Source organism: Chiloscyllium plagiosum, unplaced genomic scaffold (assembly GCF_037043375.1).
Source record: "Chiloscyllium plagiosum isolate Xiang-an unplaced genomic scaffold, Cpla_swu_hap1 HiC_scaffold_40, whole genome shotgun sequence".
NCBI classification, from domain to species: domain Eukaryota; kingdom Metazoa; phylum Chordata; class Chondrichthyes; order Orectolobiformes; family Hemiscylliidae; genus Chiloscyllium; species Chiloscyllium plagiosum.
In genome coordinates this window covers 9800257-9812031 of record NW_028270178.1, presented here as the reverse complement: position 1 = coordinate 9812031, position 11775 = coordinate 9800257, and the positions used below count along the sequence as shown (strand labels likewise).

The 11775-nt window shown below is 51.2% G+C and overlaps 1 protein-coding gene across 1 annotated transcript in view; it reads right to left on the bottom strand.

Annotated features, from left to right (window-relative positions):
• Positions 1-8419: 8419 nt before the first annotated feature.
• Positions 8420-11775, bottom strand: part of pold4 (DNA polymerase delta 4, accessory subunit) — a 43179-nt gene continuing 39823 nt past the window's right edge. Inside the window, exon 4 of the mRNA XM_087981679.1 lies at positions 8420-8797. Coding sequence (XP_087837805.1) covers positions 8773-8797 — 25 coding nt within the window. The 3' untranslated portion in view covers positions 8420-8772. The remainder of the gene's footprint in view (positions 8798-11775) is intronic.

Below are 11775 nucleotides of genomic sequence, written 5' to 3'. Positions count from 1 at the left end.
GGGACGTGCTGCCTGTGAGTGTGGGGGAGGGAGGGTCATTCGAGGGGTTAGGGTGTGGGACGTGCTGCCTGAGAGTGTGAGGGAGGGAGGGTCATTCGAGGTGTTTAGGGTGTGGGACGTGCTGCCTGAGAGTGTCAAGGTAGGGTCATTTGAGGCTGTGAAAACGGAGTTGGGTCAGCATCTGGAGGGTAAAGATTTCAGTTGCACTGAAGGAGCATCGAGATATTCTTACAGAAAGACACAGCATGTGCACGCTGGGGCTGAATGGTCTCCCACTGTCTGTTTCTGTAGTTTGGGTGTGAAATCAGCTGGCATGTCAAGGTGTTTAATCTTGTAGCTCTACTCGCTGGCTCTGCCTTGATCCCAGGATTAGTGTCCAGAGAGTTTTTCTCTGTGTTCCATCTCCCTGAAACCCCCTCTATTCTCTGTTTGTGCACTGAAAGGAGACATCAGCAATTTCTCGAATTTCATGGTGTTTTGTGTATGAATAGGAGAGGTTCCTCAGGAACAGTGGGAAGTGTGTTCCCATAGTCCAGATAGACAGTGGTTAGGGATCTTTGTTATTGTCAAACTTTTCAGGAGGTGAGACTAGTTTGTCTCCTGTAAAGTGTGGGTTGCGAGGCACACATGTTGAATGCAAGTGGCCCCAGGCAGTGATACATCCATCAAGGGACAAGAGAGAGAAAAAAACAAGAGACAGGCAAGAGAGAGAGAGAGAGAGAGAGAGAGAGGTGAAGTGTGAGAGAGAAAAAGAAGAACAGACAGAGAAAGTGGGAAATGCAACAAAGGAGAATGTTGGAGGGAGACAGGGAGAGAGAAAGGGATGGGGAAAGAGAGAGAGAGGAGAGAGAGAGAGACAGAAAGGGAAAGGGACAGAGAGAAACAAAGAAGGGGATAAAGAAAAAATACCAGAAACAAAACAAAGAGAGAGAGATGGAGAGAGACAGAGGGAGAGAGAGAGAGAGAGAGAAACCAGGAAAAGAGGCAGGTAGGAAAGCGATGAAGGACGAGGGTACAGAGTGAGAGGCGGGGATGGAAAGAGGGCAGAGAGAGGGATGAAGCAAAAATGGGAGAGACATGCAGTGAGATACAGAAAGTGGTGAATAAAGGATACAACGAAAGAGAAAGAGATGGGCGGAGAGACGGAGAGGGGACTCAGGTGGAGAGTGGATCATAGAATAAAACTTGGAAACAGGCTCTTTGGTCCAACACCGACACTTCCCGAGAGTAACCCATCCAGTCCCATTCCCCAACTATCGTGTATTTACCCTGACTAATGCACCTAACCTATATATATATATATATATCCTTGAATATTACGGGCAATTTAGCATGGCCAATTCACCTGATCTGCACACCTTTGGATGGTGGGTGGAAACTGGAGCACCCGCAGGAAACCCACGCAGACACGGGGAGAATGTGCAAACTCCACACAGTCGCTCGAGGCTGGAATCGAACCTGGGTCCCTGGTGCTGTGAGGCAGCAGTGCTAACCCCTGAGCCCCCGTGCTGCCCCCATAGAGACAGAGAGAGAATAGTGGAGAGATACAGATGGACAGTGGGAGCAGGTAAAGTGAATTTGAGGTCAACATTGAGGGATAAAGCTGGTGGGGTGAGGTGCAGTGGTTGGGAAAGCAAAGAGATGAGGTTGACTGAAGGAGGGTGAGAAACAAAGGAAGAGGGAAAAGAGAGAGAGAGAGAGAGATTGAAAGTGGCAAAGAAGAGAGAGCGAGAGAGAACTGCCCGTGCAGGAAATTGCCCAGACAACGAGGTGAGCTGGTCATGAGAAGGGCAGCCTCTGTTGTGGTTTTGTCAAAGAAGCCAACCACAGAGCTGCACAGCAGGATCCCACAGCCAATTGGCTGAGTGGAGGGTCGGCAGCACAAAGGCTATTCTTTATGCAACTGGGTGTCTCGAAGCAGATGAACCATGAGTCAGAGGAGAGCGATTTGTCCCCACAGAGAGCCTCTGACAGACAGTTCTGATGCCACTCTGAATACAATCCCATGGTCAAGCGTAGAGCTGGGCACTGAGGAATGCTGAGGAAAGGCAGCTTCCGGTCTATATTAACCCCTTCCCAACATCATCGCGTTCAGATCACTGGTGCCTATTCCAACGACAGAGAGAGAGAGAGAGACAGAGTCAAGGACACATACAGACAGGGGCAGGGAGGTTGGTGGGGGAGGGAGGGAGAGAGAGAGAGAGAGAGAGAGAGAGACGAGGTGAGGGAATGAGTTCCAGAGTTCACTCCCAACCAGCTGAACACAAGGTCACCAATGATGGAACGAGAGGAATGCTGAAGAGACTGGGATTAGTGGAGTGTGGCGATCTGGGAGACGAGGAGGAAGTTAAAGAGGCAGTGTGAGGGTGTAGGGGCTGGAGGGGGTTACAGAGATAGGGAGGGGGTATGAGGGTTACAGAGATAGGGAGGGGTGTAGGGACTGGACGGGGTTACAGAGATAGGGAGGGGGTGTAGGGGCTGGAGGGGGTTACAGAGATAGGGAGGGGGTATGAGGGTTACCGAGATAGGGAGGGGTGTAAGGGCTGGAGGGGGCTACAGAGATAGGGAGGGGGTGTAGGGGCTGGAGGGGGTTACAGAGATAGGGAGGGGGAGTGTAGGGGGTTACAGAGATAGGGAGGGGGCATGGGGGTTACAGAGATAGGGAGGAGTGTAGGGGCTGGAGGGGTTACAGAGATAGGGAGGGGGTGTAGGGGGTTACAGAGATAGGGAGAGGGTGTAGGGACTGTAGGGGGTTACAGAGATAGGGAGGTGGTGTAGGGGCTGGAGGGGTTACAGAGATAGGGAGGGGGTGTAGGGGGTTACAGAGATAGGGAGAGGGTGTAGGGACTGTAGGGGGTTACAGAGATAGGGAGGTGGTGTAGGGGCTGGAGAGGTTACAGAGATAGGGAGAGGGTGTAGGGACTGTAGGGGGTTACAGAGATAGGGAGGGGGTGTAGGGGCTGGAGGTGGTTACAGAGATAGGGAGGGGGCGTAGGGGCTGGAGGGGGTTACAGAGGTAGAGAGGGGGTGTAGGGGCTGGAGGGGGTTACAGAGATAGGGAGGGAGTGTAGGAGATGGAGGGGGTTACAGAGATAGGGAGGGGGTGTAGGGGCTGGAGGGGGTTACAGAGATAGGGAGGGGGTGTAGGGGCTGGAGGGGGTTACAGAGATAGGGAGGGGGTGTAGGGGCTGGAGGGGGTTACAGAGATAAGGAGAGGGGTTGTGGGGCTGGAGGGGGTTACAGAGATAGGGAGGGGGTGTAGGGGGTTACAGAGATAGGGAGGGGGTGTAGGGGGTTACAGAGATAGGGAGGGGGTGTAGGGGGTTACAGAGATAGGGAGGGGGTGTAGGGGGTTACAGAGATAGGGAGGGGGTGTAGGGGGTTACAGAGATAGGGAGGGGGTGTAGGGGGTTACAGAGATAGGGAGGGGTGCAGGGGCTGGAGGGGGTGGGTGTCCTGCTTGAAGAAGGAGTCTCTTTCTCCATCTGTCCGGAACTCTGTTTACAGAGGAAGTCTCTGTTTTCCGAGGGAGCCGATTAAAGTATCTGACCCTTTGTGTCCTGAGTGTGGCGTTTCTCTTGATCTGTGAGGCGCGGGCTCGAAGGAGCTGCCCTATAAAGAGCCTTGGGCTGGGGTCTGTTAGAGTGACAGGGGGCGTTGGGGGGGGGTGGGTGGGGGGGAAGGGCGTCTCTCAGCCGCTCATTCTGCAGCTGTCTGGTCTCATCCCATGTCAGGCATTCAACGCGGGCATATCCAAACATGCCGCTGTACACACTGAGTTCATATCTGGTGGGGCCAACCCTAGGAACCACACCCAGGAGAGGGTGGGGGGAAGAGATGGAGAGGGAGAGAGAGAGAGAGAGAGAGAGAGAGAAGAAAAACAGAGGGAGGAGAGAGAGAGAGAGAGAGAGAGATGAACAGAGAAAGAGACAGAAAAACAGAGAGAGGGGAGGAGAGAGAGAGAGAGAGAGAGAGGAGAAAATCAGAGGGGGGGGGAGAGAGAGAGATGAACAGCGAAAGAGACAGAAAAACAGAGAGAGGGGAGAAGAGAGAGAGAGAGGAGAAAAATAGAGGGGGGGAGAGAGAGAGATGAACAGAGAAAGAGACAGAAAAACAGAGAGAGGGGAGAAGAGAGAGAGAGAGAGAGAGAGAGATGAACAGAGAAAGAGAACGAGAAAGAAAACAGAGAGATCCAGAGAAATGGAGGGAGAAAGACACAGAGGGACGAAGAGAGAAAGAGACAAAGATGGAGAGAGAAAGAGAGAGAGGTGAACAGAGAAAGAGACCGAGAAAGAAAAACAGAGAGAGAGAGAGACAGAGAAATGGAGGGAGGGAGAAAAGAGACAGAGAGAGATGAAGAGAGGCAGAAAAACAGAGAGACGGAGCGAGAGAGAGATGAACAGAGAGAGAGACAGAGAGATGGAAAGAGACACAGAGAGGGAAAAACAGAGAGAGAGAGAGACAGATACAGAATGAGACAGAGGAAAATAGAGAGAGAGAGATGGACACAGAGATTGAGAGATGCAGAGGGGGAGAGACAGGCACAGAGGAAAAGAGACAGAAAGATAGAGATATAGCGATAGAGAGAGAGAGTGAGAGAGACATACAGAAAAACAGGATGAGCAAAGGAGGGAGACAGAGGGGGAGAGAGAGACTGAGAAAGTGACAGTGAGAGAGAGTTAGAGAGGAAGATAGTGAGAGGACAAAAAGAGAGAGACGCACAGAGAAGGAGGCAGACGGATGGAATGAGAAAGAGATGGAGATCATGAGAGAGAGAGAGGGACAGAAAGAGACAAAGCGAATGAGAAAGAGTGAGTGGGAAAGAGAGAGGGAGAAAAAGGAGAAAGTGAGACAGGAGAGAAATGCAGAGGGAGAGAGAGAGGCAGACAACAGGAATCTTATACAAAGAGAGTTTATTGCTTCAATAAAGTATAAATAAATCTTTGTAAACAAGACAGCCATTTGGAGAGATTGATTCAACAGCTGACTTATCTGTTCCAGTCTGAGCAATGGTTCCTCTCTCTCCATCTCTTGCTCTGCATCTTTCTCTCCTTCTCTCTCTCCATCTCTTGCTCTGCATCTTTCTCTCCTTCTCTTGCTCTGCATCTTTCTCTCCTTCTCTCTCTCTCCATCTCTTGCTCTGCATCTTTCTCTCCTTCTCTCTCTCCATCTCTTGCTCTGCATCTTTCTCTCCTTCTCTCTCTCCATCTCTTGCTCTGCATCTTTCTCTCCTTCTCTCTCTCCATCTCTTGCTCTGCATCTTTCTCTCCTTCTCTCTCTCCATCTCTTGCTCTGCATCTTTCTCTCCTTCTCTCTCCATCTCTTGCTCTGCATCTTTCTCTCCTTCTCTCTCTCCATCTCTTGCTCTGCATCTTTCTCTCCTTCTCTCTCTCTCCATCTCTTGCTCTGCATCTTTCTCTCCTTCTCTCTCTCCATCTCTTGCTCTGCATCTTTCTCTCCTTCTCTCTCTCCATCTCTTGCTCTACATCTGTCTCTCCTTCTCTCTCTCCATCTCTTGCTCTGCATCTTTCTCTCCTTCTCTCTCTCCATCTCTTGCTCTGCATCTTTCTCTCCTTCTCTCTCTCCATCTCTTGCTCTGCATCTTTCTCTCCTTCTCTCTCCTTCTCTTGCTCTGCATCTTTCTCTCCTTCTCTCTCTCCATCTCTTGCTCTGCATCTTTCTCTCCTTCTCTCTCTCTCCATCTCTTGCTCTGCATCTTTCTTTCCTTCTCTCTCTCCATCTCTTGCTCTGCATCTTTCTCTCCTTCTCTCTCTCTCCATCTCTTGCTCTGCATCTTTCTCTCCTTCTCTCTCTCTCCATCTCTTGCTCTGCATCTTTCTCTCCTTCTCTCTCTCTCCATCTCTTGCTCTGCATCTTTCTCTCCTTCTCTCTCTCCATCTCTTGCTCTGCATCTTTCTCTCCTTCTCTCTCTCTCCATCTCTTGCTCTGCATCTTTCTCTCCTTCTCTCTCCATCTCTTGCTCTGCATCTTTCTCTCCTTCTCTCTCCATCTCTTGCTCTACATCTTTCTCTCCTTCTCTCTCTCCATCTCTTGCTCTGCATCTTTCTCTCCTTCTCTCTCTCCATCTCTTGCTCTACATCTTTCTCTCCTTCTCTCTCTCCATCTCTTGCTCTGCATCTTTCTCTCCTTCTCTCTCTCCATCTCTTGCTCTGCATCTTTCTTTCCTTCTCTCTCTCCATCTCTTGCTCTGCATCTGTCTCTCCTTCTCTCTCTCCATCTCTTGCTCTGCATCTTTCTCTCCTTCTCTCTCTCTCCATCTCTTGCTCTGCATCTTTCTCTCCTTCTCTCTCTCCATCTCTTGCTCTGCATCTTTCTCTCCTTCTCTCTCTCCATCTCTTGCTCTGCATCTTTCTCTCCTTCTCTCTCTCTCCATCTCTTGCTCTGCATCTTTCTCTCCTTCTCTCTCTCCATCTCTTGCTCTACATCTGTCTCTCCTTCTCTCTCTCCATCTCTTGCTCTGTATCTTTCTCTCCTCTCTCTCCATCTCTTGCTCTGCATCTTTCTCTCCTTCTCTCTCTCTCCATCTCTTGCTCTGCATCTTTCTCTCCTTCTCTCTCTCCATCTCTTGCTCTGCATCTTTCTCTCCTTCTCTCTCTCCATCTCTTGCTCTACATCTTTCTCTCCTTCTCTCTCTCTCCATCTCTTGCTCTGCATCTTTCTCTCCTTCTCTCTCTCCATCTCTTGCTCTACATCTTTCTCTCCTTCTCTCTCTCCATCTCTTGCTCTGCATCTTTCTCTCCTTCTCTCTCTCCATCTCTTGCTCTGCATCTTTCTCTCCTTCTCTCTCTCCATCTCTTGCTCTGCATCTTTCTCTCCTTCTCTCTCTCTCCATCTCTTGGTCTGCATCTTTCTCTCCTTCTCTCTCTCCATCTCTTGCTCTGCATCTTTCTCTCCTTCTCTCTCTCCATCTCTTGCTCTGCATCTTTCTCTCCTCTCTCTCTCCCTTCAGCCTCATCCCCCCCCCCCATCTAAAAAACACTTGGTCTGCCCCTTTTCTTCGCACTTCCGCCCCCACCCAATCAATGGATGAACCCATAGTCGTCGCCCGGCAACCGTCTCCGTATAAGGGAAGGGACAGCGGTGATAGGTCGGGATGGAGGAAAGGGGCGGGGTTGGAAGGTTGATTGACAACGGAGCACGTGCCCGTCCCGCCCCACCCCGCGTGCACGTGGCACTTGGGAGCGCTCGCGAACACTTGGCGGCTCGCGGGGGCCCTCGCGACGACGTGGCGGTTGGGAACCTTGGTGATCTCGTGACAGTTGAGGCTCTCAGGAACACGTGGCGCGTGTTGGGGCCCTGGCGATCACGTGGCGCGTGTTGGGGCCCTGGCGATCACGTGGGGCGTGTTGAGGCCTTGGCGATCACGTGGTGCGTGTTGAGGCCTTGGCGATCACGTGGCGTGTGTTGAGGCCTTGGCGAGCACGTGGCGCGTGTTGGGGCCCTGGCGATCACGTGGCGCGTGTTGGGGCCCTGGCGATCACGTGGGGCGTGTTGAGGCCTTGGCGATCACGTGGCGTGTGTTGAGGCCCTGGCGATCACGTGGCGCGTGTTGAGGCCCTGGCGATCACGTGGTGCGTGTTGAGGCCTTGGCGATCACGTGGTGCGTGTTGGGGCCCTGGCGATCACGTGGCGCGTGTTGGGGCCCTGGCGATCACGTGGCGCGTGTTGAGGCCTTGGCGATCATGTGGCGCGTGTTGAGGCCTTGGCGAGCACGTGGTGCGTGTTGGGGCCCTGGCGATCACGTGGCGCGTGTTGGGGCCCTGGCGATCACGTGGCGCGTGTTGAGGCCTTGGCGATCATGTGGCGCGTGTTGAGGCCTTGGCGAGCACGTGGCGCGTGTTGAGGCCTTGGCGATCACGTGGTGCGTGTTGAGGCCCTGGGGTGGGGAGGAGGAGGAGGAGGGTGAGAAGCTCCGAGCCTGGATCTAGAAGGTTCCCCAGTAAAAAGGGGCGCAGTCTTCGATGCTGCTGCTGGCCGCCATTGTCTTTGGGCAAGGGGAGCAAGTTTCTTCATGGCAAGGTGAGAGAGAACGCGGGCCGCATGGAGTTCAAGTGCCTCCAACAACGCCCCCACCCCCCACCGCCAGTTATTGGGCTGTTATGACCCTGGTATGACTCAGACTCTCCCTCTATCTGATCCTGTCTCCATTTTTCCCACTCCATCTTTCTCTGTTATTCTCTCTCTCTCTTTCTGTCTCAACCTCTCTGTCTCTCCCTATGTTTCTCTCTCTGTCTGTCTCCATCGGTTACTCTCTCTTTCCATCTCTCTTGCGTTGTATGCCTCTCTCTCTATCTCTGAATCTCGGTCTCAGTCTTTCTGTCTCGCCATCTGTCACTCACTCTGTTCATTCTGTCTGTCTGTCTCTCCACTCCACCACCCCCATCTGTTTTTTTCTCTCTCTCTCTCTCTCTCTCTCTCTGTCTCTTGCTTTGTCTCTATTTCACTCTCTGTCTCTCCATCACACTGTATGTCTTTCTCTTCTGTGTGTGTCTCTCTCTCTCTGCTGTCTCAAAGGGCGAATTCTGATTGCAACAATTCAGACACATCTGATGTCCAACCAAGATTGGTAGAGTGAGATTCCAGATTATCACTCTCCCTCAATGATACTTATTGGCATCCACACGAGACAATTCAGTTTTTACTGAGTTCATTATATTTCCGATCTTTCATTTCCCAGCCCAGTGCACTTCGACAAACCAACTCCTGCCATATTCCTTCCCTGTTTGAGTGAAGGCAATTGTTGAGGCTCTGTCAGAGTTTATATTCTCGCCACAAGCTGAAAATTAAAAAAACACAGTCATTGCCTAATTCATCAAACTCTCCCTAACTCTGTAACACCACCAGCCCCGACGCCCCCTCCCTAACTCTGTAACCCCCTCCAGACCCTACTCCCCCATCTTACCTCTGTAACCCCTCTGCACCCCCTACACCCCCTCCCTATCTCTGTAACCCCCTCGAGCCCCTACACCCCCTCCCTATATCTCCCTCCATCCCATACACCCCTCTTAATCTCTGTAACTCCCTCCAGCCCCTACACTCCCTCCCTATCTCTGTAACTCCCTCCAGCCCATACACCCCTCCCTATCTCTGTAACCCCCTACAGCCCCTACACCTCCTCCAGTCCCTACACCCCCTCCCTATCTCTGTAACCCCTTCCAGCCCCTACACCCCCTCCCTATCTCTGTAACCCCCTCCAGTGTTTGAGTGATGGTGTGTGTATCTCTTTTTTTGTAATGAGACTGTTGCCAGGGAACCAAACCCCCCACCCCACCCCTTTCCCACACACCTTACCCTGGGGACAGACTCTCACGCCCTCCCTTCCTGCAGAGGCAGAATTGCTGAAGGAATGGTGTGGAATTCTCTGCCCAGGGCTCAGTGTGTGGGAGGCAGGGATGATGACAGTAAGCTGGCCCAGGGGCTAGGATTGTTCTGTATACCGGACGGGCACGGTGCCTGTAGGCTGTGGTCTCACTCTCAGGACTGCGTCACTCTACTTTCAAGGTGAGGAAACGAGCCAAAGTTCAGACCTCGCCTCTCGCCCCCTGGCTGTTAGCTCTAGATTGTGTTTCCCTCTCCCTGTTAAAAACTGGCACTTACTGCTCATCCCTGATCGAACTGAATTGCACGGGCAGAGCAGCAGGAGGCCATTCAATCACATCGGGGTACAATGGGCTCTTGATCAGATGGGCCGATGGGTATGGAGTGGCAGATGGAGTTTATTTTCAATAAATGCGAGGTGCTGCATTTTGGGAAAATCAAATCAGATCAGGAGGTATACACTTAATGGTAAGGCTCTGGGAAGTGTTGCTGAACAAAGAGACCTTGGAGTGCAGGTTCATAGCTCCTTTAAAATTGGAGTCGTAGTGATAGTGAAGAAGGTGTTTAGTATGCTTGCTTTTCTTGGTCAGTGCATTGAGTATTGGAGTTGGGAGGTCCTGTTATGGCTGTACAGGACATTGGTTCGGCTATTTCTGGAATACTGTCTTCAGTCCTGCTCTCCCTGCTATTGGAAGGATTTTGTGAAACTTGAAAGGGTTCAGAAAAGATTTACAAGGATGTTGCCAGGGTTGGAGGGTTTGAATCGGGAGAGGATGAACAGGCTGGGGCTGTTTTCCCCGGAGCATCGAAGGCTGAGGGGTGACCTTATACAGGTTTATAAAATCATGAGGGGGCATGGATAGGGTGAATAGTGAAGGTCTTTTCCCCAGGATAGGTAAGTCCAAAACTAGAGAGCATAGGTTTAGGGTGAGAGGGGAAAGATATAAAAGAGACCTAAGGGGCAACGTTTTCACGCAGAGGGTGGTACGTGTATGGAATGAGCTGCCAGAGGAAGTGGTGGAGGCTGGTACAATTGCAACATTTAAGAGGCATTTGGATGGGTATATGAATAGGAAGGGTTTGGAGGGATATGGGCCGGGTGCTGGCAGGTGGGACTAGATTGGGTTGGGATATCTGGGTCAGCATGGACGGGTTGGACCGAAGGGTCTGTTTCCCTGCTGTACATCTCCGTGACTCTATGATTCAGAGGAATATGGGCCAAATGCTGGCAGATGGGGCTAGATTAATTTAGGCTGTCTGGTTGACATGGACGAGTTGGACCGAACTGTTTCACTTCTGCAATGCCTGAATTGAACCTGCCTTCCCCCACATTTCCAGGCCCCCTAATCACTTGCTGGGTATTTTCCTGGGTTGTCCTCCCATCCCCCTTGCTTCATTAGCACGTCCCTTTAAATGTGAGACCCTCTCATTCTTGTTCCTTTCACCCTTGGTGACAGAATCTCCCCGTCTACTTTGTCTCGCCCCTGCAAATGATTTTGAAAACGTCTGTCAGATCTCCATCTCAATCTCCTCCTCTCCCAAAGAGAAGAGTCCCCAACGTCTTCAGTCTGTCTTCATCACTGAAGCTCAGGGTCCAGCCTTTGTAAATCGCTTTGGCACTCTCTCTCACATGCATTCACATCTTCCTTATGAAATGGTGCCCACAACTGCACTCAATACTCCAGCCTCGCCTCCTTGCTTTTGTACTCTTAGCTCCTATGAATAAATCGGAGGGAACCGTGTGGTTTATTTCCTGCTCTGTCCACCTGTCCTGTTACCTTCAGTGATTTGCGAACATACACACCCAGATCTCTCTCTGCTTGTGCAACACCTTTAAAATTGTTTCCCCCATTCCATATTGCTTTTCAGTGTCGCTCTGATCAAATTGCTGTATCTCACAATTCTCTGCATTTAAATTCTCTGCACTCCACCAATGTCCTTTTTGGAGTTCCACACTATCCTCATCACAGGTACTGTTCTTCCAAATTTAGTAACTCCTGCTTAACTTTGAAATTGTCCCCTGCACACCAATATCATACCACGTTTTCACTGCCCCTTGCATACTCTGACCTGTAACATCCTTCTCAAGTCTGTTGTGTTTACTTTTGAATTACGTAGCACATAGAACAATACAGCACAGGACAGGCCCTTCGGCCCACGATGTTGTGCCGAACATTTGTCCTAGCCTAAGCACCCATCCATGTACCTATCCAATTGCCGCTTAAAGGTCGCCAAAGATTCCGACTCTGCCACTCCCACAGGCAGCGCATTCCATGCCCCCACCACTCTCTGGGTAAAGAACCCACCCCTGACATCCCCCCTATACCTTCCACCCTTCACCTTAAATGTATGTCCCCTTGTAACACTCTGTTGTACCCGGGGAAAACGTTTCTGACTGTCTACTCTATCTATTCCCCTGATCATCTTATAAACCTC